The 24,211-nt window shown below is 39.1% G+C and overlaps 1 protein-coding gene across 2 annotated transcripts in view; it reads right to left on the reverse strand.

The window, feature by feature from the left end:
* Nucleotides 1-24,211, reverse strand: part of arid1b (AT-rich interactive domain 1B) — a 130,434-nt gene that overhangs the window by 84,775 nt on the left and 21,448 nt on the right. For both annotated transcript variants that reach the window (XM_049740558.2, XM_049740559.1), the window contains 2 exons: nucleotides 19,079-19,282; nucleotides 5,094-5,243 (listed from right to left, as the gene is read on the reverse strand). In XM_049740558.2, the coding sequence (XP_049596515.1) occupies nucleotides 5,094-5,243; nucleotides 19,079-19,282 (354 nt within the window). The remainder of the gene's footprint in view (nucleotides 1-5,093; nucleotides 5,244-19,078; nucleotides 19,283-24,211) is intronic.

Below are 24,211 nucleotides of genomic sequence, written 5' to 3' on the forward strand. Positions count from 1 at the left end.
CCATAAACTGCTGTACCATTGTGCACAAACTTCAATTGCTTTGGCTCGAAATTAAAGAGGACACCTACACTAACTGGAGTGAACCCACATGACGTTTGCTAAAACATGGAAGAACAATGGTTGAATATTGGCAAGCATGACTTTGACATTTTGTGTGTGTGTTTTCTTTCCTTGTCTGTGAAGTCAGTATCCAGGAACAAATGTAACGGCATTTCCTAACAAATGGCAGCTAAATGAGGCCCCCAGGGTGCTGCGCCGCTAACTACTGGCCTTGCTTTGTTCAAAGCCATTATGACTGTCCTAACCAATCCAAAACACCTCTCTCATTTTTGGTCATTTGCATTTGAATTGCTGTACAGCTACACAAAAACAAACACAAATCAAAAAGAGGGTGAAAAAAATTGACGAAAAAAATAACAGAGGTGGATTCCGCTAGAGCAATTAGCAAATGTCAGTCAAGAGTGGAAGAAAAACACAGACTACTTTGAAAGCTAAGTGTGAAAAGGCAGGGGAAGTAACATGCAGGGATGTCGACTTGCACTGCACTATACTGCAAGGAAAATATTTTTTTTACATTATTTAACTTCAACAGCTGTAAAGCACAACCTGTCATCACATTGTCAGATTTATACAGCAGTCAAAATAGAACATTGTCGTCGTTCTTAAGGGCTCTCCAGCATCTGTTAATGTTATTTCAATGGGAGTAATATTTGTAAAATTGTATTAAATTTTAAAAAGTATATTAACTGCACTACAGAATTAGATTCTGTCCCTAATCAAGTGTCCTGTAAGTACGGTTTGACATGCTGCCTCCAATGCATATATGTAAAATTCATCAAGCTTAAGTGCTCGTCAAAGGGAGCCAATCTGAATGCAGCAGGCCTTGGGTTGCCGTGGCGATACGTGGGGACATTTAGAGGGCTCAGATAAACTCTGCCATTTAAAAGGTTATGACAATTAACGCAGCTCTCCGCAAATTACCACTGCCAGACCTTTACCCACGGACATCTCTCTCTCCTCCTTATCACCCGACACCCAGCTTCACTCTGCTTCTCCTCCTCGGCTGCCATTTGCCCTCCTTTGCAGTCACCCATCGTTTCCGTATCCTTCCATCCCCTTCCAGCCAGCAGCACTTTTATTATCACGCTAATTAACAGAGTTCTTCACTTAATATTCAAATGGTGACCAATTAATGACACTGAACTATGGGCGCCCCTCCCACGCGTAGTTTATCCGCCACTTTCACCACCACCCCTTTTTCCCTCTCCTCGCTGACTTTCATTTCCTCTGTCTTGTCCCTTCAACCTCCTCATCCAACCTCCCCATAGCCAAGGTGAGCTCCAATTTCCGTGAGAGCGCGCGTGCGTGTTTGTGTGCAGCGAGGGGGGGGGAAGCTGAAGGAGGCAGCAGACCACAGCAAGGGGGTTGTAAAGCTAGGGGCCAGGCTGTAGAAAGACTCGGCAACCTTTTAATTAACCCGGTGTGATTAAAAGCAAGGGAGGTGGAGGAGTGGAAAGAAAAGGAAAATGGCAAACTGGTAGTGCAAGGGAAACGACGCTGGAGATTCACCGGCACACCGAGTGCAATGTTTATTTTGGGCTAATTTTAATCCAAGAAAAAGTATTCTTTTTCCAAAGAAAATGAAGTAATTTAATGTAGACTGGGTCGGAATAGTGAAAGGCGGGTATGGAATAAAAGCAATCACATTTTTCATATTATCTGACCTTGTGCTGATTTTTTTTTTTGTTTTAACTAATTTCCTGTGTGAAAATTGTTTGCTGGACGTGAACAATATTTGTATTATCCTCTTTTGGCAATTCGACTTGAAATGCTAAAGAGTGTTTATGGACAAAAACACAAAGCATCGGACTAAAAATCTGCTCTCCCAAAGCAATGTTTTCCATGTGTGAGTGTTCTTGCACAATCTTAGACACATTTAACCTAATTAGCACATTTTATTTTAATGTGCAAATACATTTTGCTGATTGGCTATGTTTACAGTGCTCGGCACAAATGTGGGGCAAAGATAAACCTCTGAATCAGTTCAGTGGGCTTCCATGAAGGGAGCTTGTCTCCTCCAATCAGTGGAAAACAGCTCCCAAGAGGCGACTGTCGCGACAGGAACAGGAAATAGATAAGACCAATAGAGGAAAGGACAAGTGGGATGTGTTTCACAGCCGGATGGATGGGCTTTACTTGAGTCTAGATGGATTTCATGTGGAATGACTTGCCTCCTGAAATTCAAACCAAATACAACGCTGTGACATATTTTACAGTTTATACCCGGCCATAAAATAACTGAGCTGTATTCTGTTACATGTTAATTATTCCCCAAGCATAAATTTAGGGGTTTCTTGGTGTTAATACGATTCACATGAGCTCCAGTAACATGTTCTGACATTGTTATGAGTTAAAACATGGCAGCTGGCCACTGTCAAGTTTTTAGCTCGGCCACACTTAAGTGCTCAATAAAAGAAACATCATAAAAAAAATCTGAAAATTGTTGAAATTAAAGCATGCTCTCACATTTAGATTTTTATGGGGTTGAACGTAGAGATAGTAACAACATTGATGATTAACATTAAAGAAGGGAAGGGGGGGGGGGCAATTGAGCTAGCTTTTCTACAAACCAAATAAAACCTCATGGCAACATTTATAAAATGAGCCAAAACACATTATTTTAAATCTGTCTTCAACAAAATACGGAGTCACATCGCATAATAGTGTATAATGCATTTTTTAAAAGGCTGTAAATACATTTATGTGTGTTGGATGACTATATAAAACTGAAAAGGCCTCTCATAAGAAAAATGGTTTTCCTCAAACACAACACGGACAGGAAGAGGTGAGACAATTTGAAAGAGAAAAAAACACCATGCCTTTTTTCAAATCTTACTTCCCTAGTATTTTTGTATCTATCCTTTCAGCCTTGACATTATAACCTGCACTGCTCCTTGCAATCAGATGAGGTCACAGCGGTACAACCGACTCAAAGAAATGTGCTATTTTCAGTTCGATTTGCTACTAAACTAGCTAATAGTGCTTGGTTGCAGAGCTAATTCTTTGTCAAAGGAAGCTGGAATGGTTCCATCAGCGTGAAGATGTCCTCTGGCTAGGGTTAATGGGAGTGAAGTGGGCTGTGGGATGCGGCGCAGAATGCCCCAAGATCAACATAAAGAACGTTGCAGCTTGGATTTCTCAATTTAATGTCGGGTCAAAAAGCATGGGTCTAAACCACAATGACATCCTATTCTGCTGCGGGTTCGCAATTTTTTTGTGTGCGCGCGCACGTGCGTATGTGTAATCTGTTCAGCGCGTCTCACATCATGCCTCATTTTAGCCCCGAATCACAAATAAAGGTCACCAGTTGACCTTTTCACAGCTCGGAATTGCTGCAGCACATTTGGCCAATTTATGTTCACGCTGACACACGAACACAAAACTGACACAAAAGACTCACTCGAAGAAAAGAGCAGCTCTGATATGAAAGACCACCAAATCCTCTATTTGTAATCCTGGCTGGATAAACTGTGTAGGTTCAATTTCAAGCCATGTTTACTCTTCAATCCTAAATGGACAACAAGGCATTTTTCTCCATATTATTTCCACCCTCTGAAATACTCAAATCGATAAAAAGTTAAGTTTTTGATCTGTGGAAAAATTTCATGCTTTTCTATCAATGAATCATTTCAGATTATTTGAAATCCTAAAAAACAAAAAACAAAACAATGACAACAGCAGCCTATTTTGGAAACTGACAACTCTATGCAACTTGTATTTGTTTCATTTAACACAGAAAAAAAACAAGGGGAGTAAAATAAAAAAAAGAAAGTGAACGATTATCATTTTGGTTCAAGGCCATAATTTGCATCACATAGTTTCAAAGTGTTCATTTTCTCTTTAAAAAAAAGAAAAAAAAAACTGCTTTGACACCCAGCAGAAAAGCTTTCTCGATAACACCCATTAATGATGCCGATTATCTTTCGCTGATGTTAACAGGTGCTTGATGTGCCATAAATCATAAAATTAAACTTAGCGTGCTTGACAATGACAAATAGAGGAAAAACAGCATCACTGGTCACCTATAGGTAGTCACATGATCACCAATAAAGAACACTGATGGTGCAATAAGAGCAATCGCCAATCAGAATGGTCGAGTGGACGCCCTGTACCTGGTCTATAAATGTCAGCATGGGTCAACTGTTGCCACATCATCAGCTAATGATGAAAACACATAGATGCAATCGCCAAATGTCAAGCTGGCCATGGATTTCAGAGTTGTGCTCCTACAACATGCTTCACGTTTAGGATTGTCAATTTACACTAATTAAAACCACACCTCTAATACTAATACTTTTACAAGAGTTTGGAGATTTCATCTATATTTACTCTGGTTTGCTTCATTCACCCTGCCTTGTCAGTTATTTTGTTCTTGTCCATTTTCATTGGAATCTTACTGTGTTATTTCACCCTGCACTATCCAGGCCACAGTCATTCCACACTGGCTGCGCAGTGGATGGAAAACACATGGGGAGCCGACATTAGACTCCAAAACAATGTGAACTTCAACCCTGCTTCTGACTCAGAGAGAAAAAAAAATCTGTCGAGCACCAGATTGAACTTGGCCATTCAAGTTAGAATAAGTTAATATGTGTGACAAGTCCTTTGTCACTATAATTAGTTTTGTATGTGCTTTTTTTGTATGACTTTTTGTCTACAGCGTGTATGAGCAGACAAATTGAAAGAATGTGCAGTAAAGTAGAAATGTTTCTAAAGAATCACAGCATACCTTAAAAATAAGTTATTCAATGTATTCCAAATTTTAATAAGAATTTTATGGTCTACCATAACATTTTTATCAGGGATGTATTTGACAACATTATTATCATTGTGTTTGTAGTTTGCACTGGTTACACCAATAATCATAAATAAAAACAAAAACACCAAATAACAATACTACAAATGTTATCAATAAAATTATCTAATAGTGTCATCAAAACAGTGTTATCTGGATAAGTGGAGAATATTTACTCTTCTTTTGGATTTAATTAGGGTATGCCCCAGTGAGTATGTATGCTCATGTGTGTTGTTACCTGAGGCGGTGGTCGTGACTGCAGGTAACTGCTCCGGTTGGGACCCGGAGGGGTCTGTTGAGGTGGACTGAAATAGGGCGGTGTTCCCTGCTGGCTGGTCTGCTGCTGCTGGCTGTAGCCGGCCATCCCCTGCTGGCTGTACGGCGCCACCTGCCATGGTAAAATACCCCAGAATGAGAAAGACTCAACATTGCCTTTAAATCTAAAGCAATGCAGATACGTTGTCAGCTACAAATTCCAAAATTCGAAAGCAGGTGCCTGCGTAGTGAAGCTACCGTATTTTCCGCACTATAAGGCGCACCTAAAAACCTCCAATTTTCTCAAAAGCCAACACTGCGCCTTATAATCTGGTGCGCCTTATATATGGACCAATATGGATTTGTGGATGAGGACTAACTTATTAAAGTAAGCTTCACGTGTTTATTTTGTGTGTTGTGTGATATTAACGTTTGAGCAACGTTGAGTTATTGATATATTGTTACTGTTTTCACTATTTCGAGTGTTACTATATTGTGATTGCATTAACGTTTGAGCAACGTTGAGTTATTCATTCTATGCGCCTTAAAATCCGGTGCGCCTTATATATGGACAACGTTTTCAAATGGGCCATTCATTGAAGGTGCGCCTTATAATCCGATGCGCCTTATAGTGTGGAAAATACGGTAGTTACAGTACAGCAGTCAATCGCATTCAGAAAAGATCGAGCTGGACGGAGGATCAAAATAAACACACAAACATCCCACACGGGGCAGCACAAATGGGCTCGTAACCATTTTCTGATTCATCGGAATGTCCCTTGGCTAAAGGATTTGAATTTAGCAAGACCAGGCTGACGGCGGACTCCCAGCAGTCTTGTGCCTAATGAACTCGCACTCCAAAGAACTCTAACGTAATGTCCTCTGGCTCGCCAAATGTGTCATCCTCTTCAAATTATCTCCAACTCGCAGCTGGGATGAGGTGTATGGGATAGTGCGACGCGCCCGTCCTAGGCCGTAACACTAATGAGGGACATGCGAATGAGCTGGGGCCTTCCAGGACGATGCAGTTTGAGAGTAGCTTGCCAAGCATCGCTGCTGGATTACATGCACGTGAGGAGAGAGAATATGAGAGAGGCTGGCGCACATTCAAATGTAGTCTAAATCCCAGCTTGTCATTTGTTATGGCTACAGACGCAGCCAGGTGCTACCACTCCTCGAAGGATTTCTGCGGAGGTGTGGGTTGTCTCGCTCACACACAAACGCAGACACAAAATCTAAACAGATGACTAAACATCATTTACAGCTGGCGGTAAAGCAATATGACAGCACGTTTCATGTCATTTTTCCCCCCTTCATGTCATGTTACTTTTTTATTCCATCGTTTACGCCATCCAACCAACAACCCGGCCAAAATCTCATTAAAACGACAGTGGTTGTAATTCGTGTTGGGTGCAAAGCTCCTACTTCATGTCCACCTCCCTGAGATAAACCCTGAGAGGTCCCCTTAAATCTTCTTTACAAAGAGGAAAAAATCCAAGACGATTTATATCTACGTACAATCATGAACATAATGTAACAACTAGTAAGGTCTTGTAAGATCAAAAGCATATGGTGCACATTTGCAGTTTTATTGTGAATGATATTAGTAAGGAAACCCACTCATAAAAGTCCTGTTTAAACTGATGGCTGGTGTGAACCACGATATGATGTGGCTCACTATGGCAAATGGAGATGAATACTTGGGAAATAGTACTGGAGAGTAACTCCTTTGAGGAGGTGGTGAAAAGAAATCGTCCATGGAGATTGCCACAATGATGCTTTCAATAGAGATGATTGGGCAATATAGAATACATTCCACTTCAATACGAATTTGATTAGAAAGGACAGGTTAGTGTGTGTGTGCATGTGTGTAGCGCTCATTGTGCGAGTGTGTCATTAGGCCTTCGAGACAGACAGGGTGAGATCAGTCTCGCTGGCAGAGAGGTTAATAGCGTGGCCTTGCTCGTGCCAACACCTCCACTGGATTCATTACTGCCAGCCAGGGCAACGCACCACACACACGCACACATACACACTTTGTGCTGTTAATGCTCTGAAATGCACTTTGCACATGTAATTATGTGTATTAATGAAAGATGACGTGTACGATTACAAAGGCTGTTTTGCAGGGGATGGGGAAGCGGGGGTGGCTCGCTTTGACTTATAAACATAATCGTAAGAAAATGTGGGTTCAATGGTGAGACCAGTTGATGCAGTGTGCTTTAAAAAAAAAAAAAAAAAAAAAAATATATATATATATATATATATATATATATATATATATATATATATATATATATATATATATATATATATATATATATATTATACACACATATAAATAAATATACAGATAAATAAATAAAAAAATTATATATATATATATATATATATATATATATATATATATATATATATATATATGTATTAAGTATGGCAGATCACAATAATGACCAGTCAACAGCACAATACTAGAAATGACTTTCCATAACTATATGCAGTGTACCCGTACGGAACAGCGTGTACAAATGCACTTTGACTGAAAATAGTATAAGTCGTCTTCGTATGCTGGTGCATCAAACAAAAACAACACCTGTGCACTGAAAAGAAGACAATTTTCTGCCTTTCCTTTCCCTCCACTCAGGTGCAGCAGACCAAATAACAGTGTGCTTCACCCAAGGTGTCTTGGCATGTATACACTGTCAAATATAATGAAATGACAACAGATGCTAGGTGTGAAATGACACATAATAGACATCCTGCAAAGCAAATTCACCATGAACTGCAAAAAGACTGCGATGTAATATAAAACCCCAAAGACATGAAAACATTGCTGAACTTCGAAAAACTCAATCATAAAAGTCTTGAAAAATGGAATAAAAACAGAGTTACTTTGCCAATGATATGATGGGTTGTGTTCCCCCAAAAGACCTTTTAAAAGTCAGCACAACATACAGCTTGTAATTAAATTGGGCCATTGATCAAGAGACATAATATTGTCTATTCGGCGAGCGACAGGGGACTGACTGCGGGTCATCCAATCAGTGGACCGATCACGCCATTCCAAAACACACTACAGGTACACACAGAGTCTAGTCAGTTACACACCGTAGACGGCTAAACACAACAGACAGGTTAAAAGATTAAATGAAAAACACTCGAGACAGTGCGCGAGGCAGAGAGGAGATAGATGGGGCGGATGTTGACTTATAGTTGTGCATGGAGTGATGTTTGACATGATAAGGCAGTGATGGTGACAGTGAGATATGTGGACATAACGAGGAAAGAAAAGGGATGAAGAAAGAGAGGCGAGCACAAGGTTGAGGACAACCTCGGAAAAAAAAATGAAGAGCGTTTATAAAGAATAAACATTGTCATCTCTAAAGGGCACTTAAGTTCGACTGAGTTTACGTGCACAAATAAATATGCACTGTAATATGCATCAGATACATGATTGAGAGATCCAAAAACAGCATGATCGGCAAATTTTCTTTATCCAATGCAGATTAAAACTACCGTATTTTCCGCACTATAAGGCGCACCTAAAAACCACCAATTTTCTCAAAAGCCGACAGTGCGCCTTATAATCCGGTGCGCCTTATATATGGACCAATATGGATTTGTGGATGAGGACTAATTTATTAAAGTGAGCTTTACATGTTTATTTTGTGTGTTGCGTGATATTAACATTGCACAACGTTGAGTTATTGATATATTGTTATTGTTTTCACTATTTCGAGTGTTACTATGTTGTGATTGCATTAACGCTTGAGCAACGTTGAGTTATTTATTCTATGCGCTTTATAATCTGGTGCGCCTTATATATGAACAAAGTTTTAAAATGGGCCATTCATTGAAGGTGCGCCTTATAATCCCGTGCGCCTTATAGTGCGGAAAATACGATACTGGAGACAGGAACATGCCTGTCTTCCGGGTCATAGTCAGCCCCAAACAAAAAGCGTGTCAAGTTGTGTGTGTGGGAGGGGGCGGGGGGTTGATCTGCATCAACAAGCTCATGATTAAACATCAGGAAAATAACCAGCACTCGTCATTGTCCTCGTATCTCTCCCCCAAGGTGATGGCACTCCTGATGCTCTGCACCTCCTTTTGATCTCACAATCCCTTCTTCTCCATCCTCGTACATGGAGGAGAGTGGTTGGGGGTTGACTCCTGAAGGAATGAGGTGTCCTTGCAGGTGGGAGGGTACGTTTGTGATATGCAGAGCACTAACTGAGCCTGCACATGAAATCAGATTCATCTAGTGCCGACTGATAAAGATATATATTAATGACGTACCAAAGTAGTGAGGTTGCAGTTGTTTGACATATTATGATGATGGTTCGCCCATTAAATACATTATAAGATGTAATTTTTCTTAGACTTATGTTATTTATTTAGAAAAAAGTCTAGTTTACATGATGAAGTTCTGCATTTTTATAGACGGGCACAGTTAGAAAAGGGTGTTTGCGTCGTAGTGGGACTGACCAGCAGACTTGACTCCTTGGCCAAACAAAGCAGCCCCTTTCATTTCCTTTCAATTCAGTGCAGATGAAGCCCTTGGACTACATAGCAGAAGTATAATGGACTCGCTGGAGTGATCAGTGTAATTATGAATCTGTAATGTACCTGTAATTGAAGACACACACAGTCCGTAGCGCAGCAATAATGATAAAATGATAACAGTAAACTTGTTCAAGTCAGACAGATATAAACTCTATTCCATATATGTGATGCACCTTGTTTACTCCAATTCCAATACAGCTTTTATTTCTAAAGAACCATTGTTCTCATTCCTTCCTTGTTTTGCTGAAGGTCAAATCTTTGTCACATTGATATCATGTGGTGGATAAAAGGCGTTTGTCAGATGCGTTTTGTTGTTGGATCGCTTTGACTGCTTGTGTATGCAGGCAGAGCCGTAAAAAAAGACATTTTGACGGAGGTTCATGCTTACTGTGTGTTAATGCTTGCTGTGAGTGAACCACCATTTATTCTTGCAGGTTTTTGCAAGCGGCTCTGGGCCCGTTGCCATCCGCTCTAAATGTTTTTTCCCCACTAAACTCCTGACCCCAATCAGAGGCCAAAACAGGCAGACGGGTTGGTTGTGAAGCAGGAAAGAGGGAGAGGAAGGTGAAAGAAAATGTGATTTATTTCAGAGTCAAAAACGGATCTGTATGCAAAACAGAAGGAGTCGGCAGCTACTTCATTTAAAGAAAGCTTTTAGGCTATTTGAAGTTTGGTTATGACATTACTACTTATCATAAAACTGCCCTATACAACTGTTTTGAACTTTTCATAAGTAGGGGATGTTGAATGGAGGGTTGCACAAAGCAAAAATTAAAAAACAAGCTTGTGAACCAGCATCACTACAGGCGATTACAATGGAAGCTGCCTAAGTTGCTGGCACTCTAATGTGCCAATGTGTTAAATGATGCTGACACATTAAACTGTCAAGTGGCTCGGGGTCAGTACAGACACTGCCAACTTTGAAAGGATCAGTAGCACCACTTCTCATCTTTACAACATTAGTCTGTTTGTGAGTCCTCAATCAGTAAAGCAGTCCTCTTGGGCAATGGAGCTGTGTAAAGTGTCCCTGAGGTATGAATTGACAATGTGCTGTTTTCCATCTTAGCCTTTAGTAAGTGAATGGTAAGAAGAGATAAATACTTGTTCTTGGAAACAATTTTATGTTTCGCCAATGATTTAGAATATTAAATTATGACACTAGAAGAAAGATAAGAAAAATGTGTAAGGCTCATACACACATACACTGCTGTCACCAATCGGCAATAATCATTTGTTTTATTTTGTAAGAATTTGTAATTTGATAAGAATTCATACTATTTCTTCACACAATATTGAATACATTAAAAATCAATCAAGTTGAGGTCAGCACGTCTTGGTAAAAAAAGAGTTTGGGCTAATAATACTTAGGTCAACTGTCAACTCTTTATATTCCAAGCCAGCACTAAACTGGATCTCTGTGCTTGGCACTAAGCCAGACAAATGGTGAATCATTTCAATTTAACTTCTCAGATATGTTTTAATGATGCTTTTGCAAATCTCTGCTCCGTCAGACTTGACCTGTGTAAGAATATTTTAGTATGGATGAAAAATCAGATGAATTCTCATTGAGAGAAAAAAATGGGATAATCCCCTTGCAAGGCACAGACTTTCTTCACCCCCTTTATTTTCCATGCTCCCCCATGTGATTTTTCTTTCATCTCACTGCTCTTTTATCTTATCAATAGGCAGATATAGAGCACAGAAGAGGGAGCAGTGTGTATGCAGCTCTCAGAAACATGCAGTTTGTGATGTATTACAGCCTTGCCTGCATGCAACACTAAATTGTATTAAATCCAAACATCAAGTCACCTGCCTGGGCGAGCATGATAGAGTTTGCAGCTCAAGCAACTAATACAAGGCATAACAGAATGAGAAGTGTGTTTTTAAAAGACATAACCCACTTGCACCTATTATCAAGGTTTAAATAAGTTGTTTTGTAATATAGTTTGCGAGGCAAAATTGACATTTATCTAAACACACTAATCACACTTACACTAAATAAAAACACACTAAGTAGCAAAACTTAAATTAATTTCAATATTTCAAATGCCGAGGCAGTCCTAAAAAGCTTTGCTGGGCAGAACCCACTTACGTCATTGTCATGGAAGTAGTCGTCGGTCGAGGCGAGCTCGGTGCACTTTGTTTTAGTAGGCAAAAGTGTTACTGTGTTTCGGACATTATTAAGTCTCAAATAACGTTTCTTTACACAAACATACAGTTTTGTGCTCTGCATAATTTAAATTCAAGAAAAGACAAGTAAATAAAAAGACAATTTCTTATTAAGTTAAATATCTTATATTAATGTTGTGTATTCATAATTGTTATTTAACCTACAAAAATATACATTATATATCTGAAAACTGCATTATTCAAAGGGAGACATATGATCATTGCGGCCCTAATTTAACCCAGATTGACTTTGAGAAAGACAGACTAACTAGAGGACACAGCGGCAGCTGCTATTACGGTCTTAGAAGCGTGATTTTTTTTTTTTTTTTTTTTAAATGTGGGGGGAGCAGTTTGTGTACGCCCAACCTGACTTGTGAAGACATAAACAAAATCCCACTTGTCTGCTTTATTGAAATAAATAACATCACTTAAACCGAGTAAAATGGGAGAGATTTTCACTCTCATCTTTCACTTAATGGTCATGCAGCATTGGCTCAGCGTTACGTGTGATTGGCTGAGAGCCACTCCACAGTCGAGGGGTAATAAAAGTTACAAATGAGAGCAGGCTATTAGAGCCATTGATGTGCGTAGGCTAGCTTGCTAATTAATTGATTCTGAAACTTCATCTATTCCGCAGCCAGAGAGGAACCTTTAATTAATCAGCCTTTTTCAAATTGCTGTCCTCTACTCTTTCAATCTTTTTCTCTGTCCTTTTTCAACACCACCTTTACACCCCCCCCCCCCCCCCCCCCCCAATGTGTTCTGTAATTGTGAGAGGAGAAAGCCTAGGCTCCCGTGTGTCGGCAAGGAGTGCAGGTCTGAGTTCTCGAGGAAAATAGCATAGGCACAAGTGTGTGACCGCGTGGATGAGATGGGTACTTTGAACAGCAAGCATTCAATATTTCAAGAGCCTTTCAAAAAGGGAGGGGCTGGAGTGGTCCCTTTTGTATCTCCATCCCTTCTACCCCCTCCAGCCTTCCTGGCAGAGGGGCTGATTTATCTGGGCTTCCCAGTCATCGGTAAGAGGCTGTAGCGGTGGCTGCATTAACCCCCCAGACAACCCCGGCACCCGGGGGCCCCTAAGTGCTTCCAAGTGGCCCTTGCTCCCCGCAATGGTGAAAACGCCCCCCCCCCCCCCTTCCAGGACGCAATCAATGTTGTAAATTACTCATCTCTCTTGCGTTCAAGTCAATATACCGCAGGATGATATTTGGACAGGAGAGGATTTTGCAAGTTGTATTTTTATGACGCAAACTTGAAGAACTTCTATGCCATAATTAAACAAAATATTAACATGCATATTGCGTAGTAAATATTGATTTTAATGTCCTGCATTAGATAGATTGCTGTACATTCTGATAGTGTGCAGACAAAAACTACAAAAAGTGAAAATCTATGAATCTACCTCAATCCGTATAGAATATTGTTTTGTAAAGTAGGCCTATATGTTATAACAATATTGACCAACAATATTTGATTTAGTGTATATGTTGAAGTTATTCAGCATATACTTCTCATAAACCGACTGACCTTGGGCATCATTTTAGATGGTTCAAAGAAATTTGCCAACTTTGTATGTTCATGAATTCAACATCAGAACCCAAACACACCTTTCATATGACAGCTACTCAAGGATTTAAAAAATAATAATTGACAAAATCTTCAGAAAATGCTGATAAAGATTCTTGACAAATATATCTTCAGCTGATGCGTGGAAATGTGTAAAATAGTTCCTGTAAAAAACGGAAAATACCCAATGGAGCTGGGAAGTCCAAGCATATTTCAGCATTACAGTGCCCCCACGGGCCCCCTCTAGCGCCGCCACTGCTGGAGTCATGCCTGATTTTCTGTTTATTTGGGTTAACTTTGACTGATTGATGATCTTAAACATTTAAGTGGGAAAATTACTGCCAAAACATGTTTTTTTTTTTTTCACAGCACTGTCTATAATAGGTAGAAATTGCTATTCCCTGAAAAAATTATATGTAAATGTTGAGATGCTGCCGCCAATAAAAACACTTGATTAATGAGTTAATACATCACAGCCCCATGGGCAGTTAGGAGGATAGGACAGTTATGAACACAATCTTCTTTGACAAAAACATTGTAAAATGTTGCTTGAAAAAAAAAAAAACTCACTGACCCACAACATTATTAGTGAAATCTTATTTCTCAGATTACAATCATGTTATTTGTGTTTTATCAGGAAATATGCTAGTAAGGTGGAAGCAAAAGGTGTTGATTGTAAAAATAACAATAGATTCATGCATGTGTTCCAGTTACAATGGAAAATGAAATTCACTCCAGCTGTGATATAAGAAAATGGTTTCTGTTCCACATGAAAAAGAAACAAACAGCCAATACTGGTGATTGTTTCTTCAAAACCTTTGGACATATTCACCTTTATTCTTCGTTCACACGGGATCTCACACACTCTTTCTGTCTTCATTGCCCAGGATATTTGTTTTTGTTTTTGTTTTTAATTTATCGTCCTCCCACGCAATTCACCCTCCCCTTACTTCACATCAAACACTCTTTCCTTCAAATTCCCTTTCCTCTTCGTCTGCCAACTTTGACATCACAGGAAATTATGCTTGAAATTGGACGGTTTTTTTTTTTTTTTTTTGCATTTCAGTTTCATTCCACTTCCCGAGTAGACGCTTCTCTCATGTGGCTTGTCATTCATCCCAAAGACGCTTTGCTCTTTCTTCTACTTTTGTTTTGTTTTTCACTTCTTCCAAGTACATTTTATTTATGAAGCATTTCTCACAGATAACACACACAAAATGCTGTACTTTTAAAATACAAAATAAACTCAAATATGGTTAAGATACTGCAAGTTTGTTCTCATGTTCTCACACAGTTTCGTTATGTTCGCTGCCACCAATTTCATTTTTAGTTTGAAATTATATTTTTACACACAATTATATCTATATACTATATGACAGCCAGAAGTAGTTTTTGCTTAATTAAACTAATTTAATAACCACAAAAGAACTGCATGGAACACCCCGTTTGGTGTACTTGCATTATTACAGTAATAGCTTTAATGTGTTGATTGAATTTTCTGAATTGTTTTTATATATTACTGGATCTTGATTTGAGAAAAATCGTGAATGAAATCCAAATTGGAAAACGTCCAGAAATCATTCCGCTTGAGGTATCGATACTTGAGTATCGATACACCCATTGCTAACACAGTCACAGGCATGCATTAACAGGACGATACACAGACTAAGAGCCAGTGTGTTTCCTGAGCCATCATTACTAAGATCTTTGTCTATGCTTGCCTCTTATTACGGGACTAAGCCAAGCAACAACCCAGGAGAGGTTTAGCCAAATGTCAGCGAGCTGCAGAGTGAGGAATGTGTCAGAACATGTGCATGAATGCATGTAGGATCATGTGAAATGTGCACAAGGATACACTTCCTGTATAAGCGTGTGAACTTTAGACATACTATATCTTACAAAATCGAGTATACTACTCATATTAAAAATATTTGGTATGTATATGTTATTGTATTTTTTCTGAGAAGTTGGACATTTTCACTCTTCTCCTCTGTTGCCAGCAATTTGGACATCATTGGCTGTGTTGAGTAAACTTAAGGGGATTGAATATTTACACGGTCATAAAAGCTGTATACATGCAATTCACAATGCAGCAGTATCATTTCGTCGGTGTTGTGTTATGAAAACATACACGTATCATAAAATATTTACAAAAATGCGAGGAGTGTTCTCGCTTTTGTGACAATCCGAACTATACAGTATTATGAATAAATAATTGAAAAAGAGAAAATTCTCTGCACAGTACACCCGCAGTAAGGAAGACAAAGGATTAACCAATTTACACTTTTATAGATGTGTTATTTATAAAAAGAAAGGCCTAATTTTAGCTGGCTTTAATTATAGTGTAAAGCAGAGGACCTTTTGTCCTTCCACTAAACCCTAACACACACACGCATGCACGCCCGCACACACACACAGCAGGCAATTCACAGAGGTAGACACATATCTGTGACAGGTTGCCTGGCAACATCGCAGCATGTTTGGCTGTGACAAGCTGGGGTTTCAGCCCTGAGGCGCAATGCATCATGGGGGATTGTGTTGCCAATACAGCCGCAGTCAAGATAGCGAGGCTGACATCCCGAACTGTTTTGGCAACATGTGACGACAAGATATGGTAGTTATGGGGGTCCTCTCACATCTCCACATTCTCTCCATTTTACCATGTTGTAATTAAAAGTCATGTTGGCGATCGATATCAAGCACGCCATCATTGTTTTTTTTTCCTCAGATGTGACCTCTGACCTTGTTTCTGTAGGTGAGGCTCATTATTCTCATGCGAGCGTGTGGAATTAAACCTCCTCCAAAGTCATTACTGTGCGCTAGATTTCTAGCAGCTGCAGTAATGCAGTCAATGCGGTGGTGGTGGTGCTGCGTTTAAAGCCAGTACCAGATAATTAGAAACTTTAGAAGCACAGTTCCCATGGCTATAGCCAGAGTGAACAACTAATTCTATTTGAACTAATTACGTTCCATAGCGCTATGCCGTGATTGCTATGCTGGTGCTCGGCCTCCCCTATGTAATACGCTAGAGGGGCTCAACGCGAAATAGTCCAACGGATGTGTTTTTGACTGTGTGAGTGACAGTATGTTATGGCATCAGGTTTTATGGCATGCACACATCTTGCACGGCAACTTCTTTCCTTGCAGGCTCACAACTGCATGCGTTTCATTCAGTAAAAGCTCTGCGTGAAATTCGTTTTGGAGAATAGTATATCAGTGAGTTTGTAGTGCTACTAATAAGAGGTGGGTAGTGATAAGCTATATTTATTTTTTTACATTTAGTCAAGAAACCATTTGGGATCAATTGTACTTTTCAAAGTAGTTTTAATGGAGCATAACTTTTCTTAATATTTGCGTTAAGAGGAAACCCTACCGGGATTTATTTGGATTATCATTACAAACTCAAGGACTGGGGGCCAGATACGGCCTGCTACATCATTTTATGTGGCCCGCGAAGACAAATTGTGCATCAAATTCGTGTGTCATTACTAGAATTGCAAATTGTCTTCACTTTTAATAATATCTTTTTTTTTAAATATTTGACCAGTTTTTACTCGTCTGATTTGAAAACGAGTTATTTGTCAGTTTGTTTTGTAGCTTTTGCTGTATATAATATGAGGTGCTCATACATTTATTTGGGTTGACAGTCATAATGGCCCTCCAAAAGAAGCTATGACTACAATGTGGTCCGCGAAAAAAATGAGTTTTTTTGCTCGAAAATAACAGTAGTCCCACTTGAGTACTATTAATAATAAGAATAAATGTTTCTTAGACGTTTGGAAATAATGTGGATTGCCCATGATAGTTGTTTTTGTTACATCATTTGCTGTAGCTGCTATAGTGACAACAATGACAAATCAATATTTAAGGTCAATGTTCAATGCGCCAATTATAGCGCTGACAAAATCTGTCATCTGCTGTGAATTTTGTTGCGACACCTCCCTGCACTTTAAAAATCTCCATATTCCTCGAAAGCCTGCAAATCCTTTTTTTTCAGAATGTCTAACTGTTCACATGCAGTATACATAGCACGCGTCTCTACTTAATGTTCATTAAAAATGCAAGAAATCTGCATGCTAATGTGTTTTCCTCTCCCTCTCCCACTCGTTCTCTCTCTGGTCTTGCTATATTTAGAAGCGCACTCGCCTCGGTGTGAGCTGTCCAAGTCCAATGGAAGCGACCAAGCTGTCACAGTAAATAGCAGGCAGCGGCAACATAGGACACCGAGCACCTCTCAGTCTTACAAACACACACTTGCTCATGAGCGCACACACAAGTCAATAGAATATAAGAAGCTTGACTTCATTCTGTAAATGTTCTACAAACCTACTAGCACACAATGCAACTAATACGAAGCGGATGTTCTACTAAATGTTCACATCCTTGTACAAAATAAGATTTATTTATGACGCATCATTGTCTCTAACACAAGCTCATTGTGATGCCTCCATGGGGGAGTAATCCACATGAAAACACTTGTTGATAACAAGCAAGCAGCTAATAGAAATATGAAATGAAACACTTAATGGGAAAAAGATAAAGGTGAAATGTACACCCTCTACTCCGAGCATCACCTCACCAGTGGGAGTCCAAAACAAAGTGAGTTATGACCAGAAGTGACACCAGCACAGACTGTGATACACACTGCTTAGTAATTTAGACCTTGTCTCAAATTGAACCTATAAAGCCTTCAAGGGGGGAAAAAAATATATTGTTACTGCCTGATGACAACCATGGATGTCACATTTATGTTTTTTCCAGGAGCATGAAAAAAAAAAACTTGTTTGACGGTGAAGCATTTCATAAAACCACAACGACCACAAACGACTGTTATTAGACAGCTTTAGCACCGCAAACATAAATCTTTTCACGCTCACCACATTACATGTTGTACTTTAATGTTGTGAAATGTTAACGCGGACTCTGTCTGAATGAGGACATACAGTATGTATGAATGAGGGCCTCTGGTGACATACATTTATGTAGGAATCGCAAATCTCAGCTTGTAACAATGGTCCCAATGTCAGCCGAGCGAAATGTACTACATATTTTACATTTGAATCAAATTTATTTTTTAGCATTACCTTTACATACTCTCAGAACGTGAGCAGTAATACACAAGCAAGAAGCACCACATTTAAAACCTAACTTCTAATCTTTGTTTTATTCCAAGGGTGAGGAATAGATTTAAAAAAATCTAATTATTTATAGGTTTTGTAATTATTTAATCTTGATTGATATATAATAGTGTCTTCAAAAGTAAACATTTTTTTGATTAAAGATTTATTTAGATATCAGTAGAGAGCTGAATAAAATAGTAGACACAAAGGTAAATAATTTTAACACTGGAAAAATTCATTCAATTGCATTTCAATGCAAAGCAAATAGAAAATGTCCTTGGACAGAAATGAACAGACCAACATTTTAGGATATTTTTTTCCCCAAAACAATATTGCCGTCAAATGATTTACTGCGTTGAAAAGTTGGATTAGATGTCTCTCTTCTACCACTGAGTGAATCTATTAGATGTTGATGAACTAGTTTTGGTAGTGAAGCGAGTGACAATTAACTAACTATTGCATCATCTCTTATTATCCTTTCTACAGAAACTAACAATGCATTGTCATTGCCTTACGCAACAAAAAAAATATTGGTGCGTGATCATACCTGCTGCTGAGGATACTGCATGCCGCCCATGCCCATTTGACCTCTTCCCGGCATGCTCATTGGATAACGATGCGAGGGAGGCGGAGTATACGGCTGGCTAGGAGTGTAAGGCCCACCCGCTGGCTGCTGTGGGCTCGAGTAAGGATGATTGGCCATCCCGTAAAGTTGTGAGCGCTTCATTGCCATGAAGTCCAATGAGGACACCTGTGGAGAAGAAATGAAACATAAACAACTTAAGTGTCTTCGATTGCAAATTATAATTGTAATTGTATATAATAAAATTAATTCAACCATCATCAAGCAGGCTGAAGCCTTTGCCATAGGTCAATTAAGTGCACACCCTCTAAACCGCATCAACAATTGATTTATCTTATAATGACATGTTGATTGGAGGCCTTAAATGGATGTCTGCAGGTCATGAATGAACTACAAATGGAATTACTTAGCAAAGATGTTTATTGCGTTGCTTTGGGGAGGAAACTTTGCTGGAAGAAGGCCAAAATGAAACCATTTAATTATAACGCATCTTGATTATAATGCCTGAAAAGGTTTTAATGGCGGTAAAAGTGGTTTAAAGCAACAAGAAACAATAGCAATAAAAAACTTTATAGCCTACAACCGCAGACCAACAGGGCCAATAATCACTTGACTACATCGCCACCTCACTTGTTGTTGCTTACAGCAAAACAGCACAAAATAGACATTCCACTGTTATGAATTATAAAATAAGGGACCGGCTTCAAGTGACAAAGCAATTCAAGTTGGAAGCCCTGGAGGAAATTCACGACAGTCAAGTAGTCAAAGCAATCCAAAGAGCACTTGCAAGAGAAGGTGTCATCAATTCATTTCACAGTGAGTATTTCAGTGTCTTTTTAAGGGGGATTTGAGGGGGTCTTGGTGAGACACTGGAAAATTCGGGATCAGTCCAGGCTAATCCGTCACCTGTAGCGACGTGTTTGTGTGTCGGCCGGGCAGATAATGCCGACTTCCCCTGCACTGCCTTTCTCCTCTCAGGCTTTCACCCTTTTGTCTCACTGCCACTATGTTGGATCATGTGTGATTTATGACATTTTGTTCCTACTGTTCCTTACACACACTTTTGCTTCTCTCCTTTTCTTGTCTCCACTGAGCATAACACACACACACACACACACACCCCACTAACACCACCACCCCACCGCTGCCAACTCCCTCCTCCCCAGCTCAATATCACCTCGTCGAGTGTGGAGAAGAAATTGCCACTGCCTCATATTGCCAGGCTAATATCAAGAAGACATGTCAGGGGATGGAAGCACTTTATTCAGCAGGTTACGTGCAGACCGTTCGGCGGTCTGGCTTTTAAAGTGGTTTTGTCTACCGAGGCATGTGTTTGGAGTAGTTTGGGCTATTTCGCAGTGTGTGAAGGAAAAGTGTGTGCAAAAGGGTGTTTGGCTAGTGAGAGGGATGGTGAAAGAGAGCCAGAAAAGGCGTGAGGAGAGAACACAAGGGGGTCTGAAAGTTGTTTCGCAGTATGGAGGTGTTTGAGGCCTGATGCGAGAGAGGATTATCTTGCAAAGGTCAACACAAGCAGAATTTCACAAGTCTAACAGGGAAAAAAAAAGGCTGTTTTGAGAAATGTAGCAAGCTGGTTGGCATTATGCTCATTTCTACGGCTGCAACTAACCATTATTTTATTAAATATAAATTCATTTGTCCATTAATCATTAATGTCCATCTTTTTTTCAAAACAGGGCATTATTTTAGATTGACGATGCGCAACCATAAATTAATTATGATTCATTAATTGGTTTAGTCTGAAGCATGCCAGAAAAATCGACAAAAATGTTGATTGTTCTTTTAAAAAGCAATTGATTTATTTTGATTCCACAAAAAGATAATCAGTCCAACGTTTGTGGAAAACTACATTAATCGGATATTTATACTCGAAAAGTTATCATTTGGACACTTTGCATTTGAAGATAAATTATTAATTAATTATCACAAATAATTAACAACTTGTTGATTAATCAATGAATCGTTACACCGCTACAATTTTCTCACATTACTTCCTTCCATGAAACAGTCAGGTCAATTATTTCTAGCTTGCTTTAGATAAACCCAAGAAGTCTGTTTAATATTCTATCACATAGTTAATGGGTAGCAAAAATTTAAGGTGCAGTTATTATTCCATTCAACTCCTTGTTCTTCTGAGAAAAAAGTTGTTAAAACACTCTTTCATAGTTTTGGTAATATTGCTGCTTTGCTAATTGGTATACTGTATTTATATGACGACCTTAGCAATGTTTTCAAGTATTCTGGAGCACACTGTGTTCAACCTTGGACATATTTTAAATACCTCACAGACAGCGTCGATCAAAAATAATTATCCTCAGCAGTACAGATATGATTACAACTCTTTCATCATCATTTCATTAAATTCTGTAAGCCACAATGTCTCTGCTTTACCAGAAGAAAAAGCTGATATCTAATATATAAAAGCACTTGTCAGAAATCCACATAAGGGAGTACATTAAAGGTATGAGCCAGAGTAAAAAGCAAAGGGGAAAATATGAATCTTAATATGAATGTCTAATTTGTAGCTTCTTGTATCATATAAAAAATAAATTCACAGTAAGACCAATAGATGAAAAGCTCTATTCAATACTGAAAGAGAATTAGAAAATTGCATTACAAAATGATTTCCTGCATGTCTCATATGTAAAGGCCAATGAGTTATAATTGGAGAAAAAAAATCGTTTTCACTAGAAGACGAATCTTTTCACAATAGAATGCTTCCATTGTCTTTTCACTATATGCACCCAAAATACACTTGCCCCGCTAAGCTATAGTGGCTCACTAACCCCCCCAAACACCACTCAGTTCACCAGCTACATCTCAAGAGCTCCTCCACTTGTAACAACTACTGAGCCAACTCAAGTAAATCCCCTCGCACATGCTGCCAAGTGTATACACACACCAACATTGGCTTGCAAAAAAAAAAAAAAAAAAGTGAAATGCAACACTTAAAAGTGCACTGGAATCAGAAAATAACTTCTGGGTTTTGGGAATGGAGAAGTGGATGCTCGATTAAACGCAAATATGCCCGCAAATATAACACACACACACACACACACACAGAGTGAGGATTTGTCAAATAGAACTGCTGCAGTGAAATTACAAGCAAGCAGAAACATCAGTCCATCTTCCACATGTGACATTATCAACGCAGCCAGTTAACTCTCCTCTTCCCCAAACACTGCCTCATATCTGCCCTCGTGACAAGTTCCACTAAATGAGATTTCAGCCCACTGAAGGCTTCCTTGAGATATGCCCACCGATTCCCTCAAAGCACAAGAAACATTTCTTGACAAATTGAAACATTCCTTTTTCCTCCCCTAAGAGAAATGAGTGTACTTAGGGGGGAAATATGAATATGACATGAACAAAATCATGTTTGTGCCAGAGGGGACAGTAGATTAAAAAAAAGTGTTTTTCTGTTTGGTTCATCTGAGCATGCTCTGAATGGAAGGGGAGAGTTGGGGGCAATAGAATTTCAACTGCTAAATTTAAAATTCAATTTATGAAGTCCTCTCTCTCTCTCACTTGCATTCTCGGTCTCGGGAGCTTGTATCTTTTCTTTGCAAAACAAAGCCATTACACAGAACATGGTGAAATTACTACGGGGTGAAACCTGTTAAATTGCTTTTGGAGTTCATTTGACAATAGTTTTATTTTAGAAAAACAGATTTCACTCCTTCGTACTTTAATGTTGCGAGTTGTTATGCAGAAAGACACAAAAGGATCAAACGTGGATTAGGAGACACGCTGGGATGAAATAAGACATAAAAACAATATTGGGCAATGCTTGCCATTCATTTTATTTTGAGCTACTGTATTATAATGATGATAATTATTATTATTATTCACAAATAGTTTGCTACATTTTGTCCTTCTACTTGTTAAAATCATCCCTTCTCCTATCAGCCCTTTACTGCTGTTCCGTGTCCACAAACACGTGTTTACATGCGGAGCAATACTCCTTTTGACTGATCCCCATTTTTTTCCGCCGCCACGCTGGTAGGATAGTATAGCAATATTGACGGAAGGATTTACGATGGAAAGCTCTCTGACTCTTTGACGACTATAACTATGCCATGATCGTTCTGACTATCAATGTGAAAATTCATTGGTTTTCTATCTTGCCAAAATGGCGTCGTTTACATTTGGTGCAGTGCATTGTGGGATGTGTGAACATCAGCGTTATGAAATGCCCACTATTGAGCTTCATGCATGGATGACAATATTTGGAGCATTGTAGTTTAGATTCCATGCAAACCGTTACATCCCCCTTGCATCATTCCAGCACATTTTAACATCCAGATCTAAAACACAGCAACAGGGTGAGCCAACATAAGCATTATTACTTTTACAGTGACCCCATATCTGTTAGCTCAATGCATGACCACTGCCCCTCACATTGTCTAGCCATGGCAATCTTAAAAGTTAGCTTATCTGGTTTATACAGTGGAAATGCAATTTCCCATTCAAAGTGCTTCTTTCATTGAGTTAATGAGAATATTGATTTGCATGGAAACGCAGATGATCGACCTTCTAGGAAAAGGCTGAGCTCCAGAGCTAATTTCCAGTGCCAAAATTTGAGTGTTTCCATTTGCGTTTCCATATGTTTGCATCGGTACGATGGTCTTCCTGTAACCTTCATGATGTTCTTTATGGGCTACAAGCTGCTTTATTGAGCAACAGCTACTTCAGAAATGGTTTAATCCTCCAAAGAGCAATTCATTGGGCTATTATGTTTCCTTATAGTACCTGGCAGTTTAACACTGTGTGGAAAAAGTAAGCGTTTCCTCTTGGACAGCTCCATAAAACCATTTTCAGGTTGAGTGTTGCAATCGTTACAGTAAGTATTGTTTTGTTTTTTCTAAAGCTCAATGTACTTCTTTTGCTACTTGGATTTATACTTTAACAAGATGAGGAGTGCTTACGGGGCAGATCGTTTTAAAACAGCTTTAGATGTTACCTAAAAGACATCAAACCTTTTTTATTGATTATGTCTTTTTCTCTGGGAGCAAATACTACCTGCCTTTTTTTTCCTGAGTAATGAAACCCTTTTAGCCGTGTGAATTTGGGAGTAGA

This window comes from Syngnathus scovelli, chromosome 14 (assembly GCF_024217435.2).
Source record: "Syngnathus scovelli strain Florida chromosome 14, RoL_Ssco_1.2, whole genome shotgun sequence".
Taxonomy (NCBI): domain Eukaryota; kingdom Metazoa; phylum Chordata; class Actinopteri; order Syngnathiformes; family Syngnathidae; genus Syngnathus; species Syngnathus scovelli.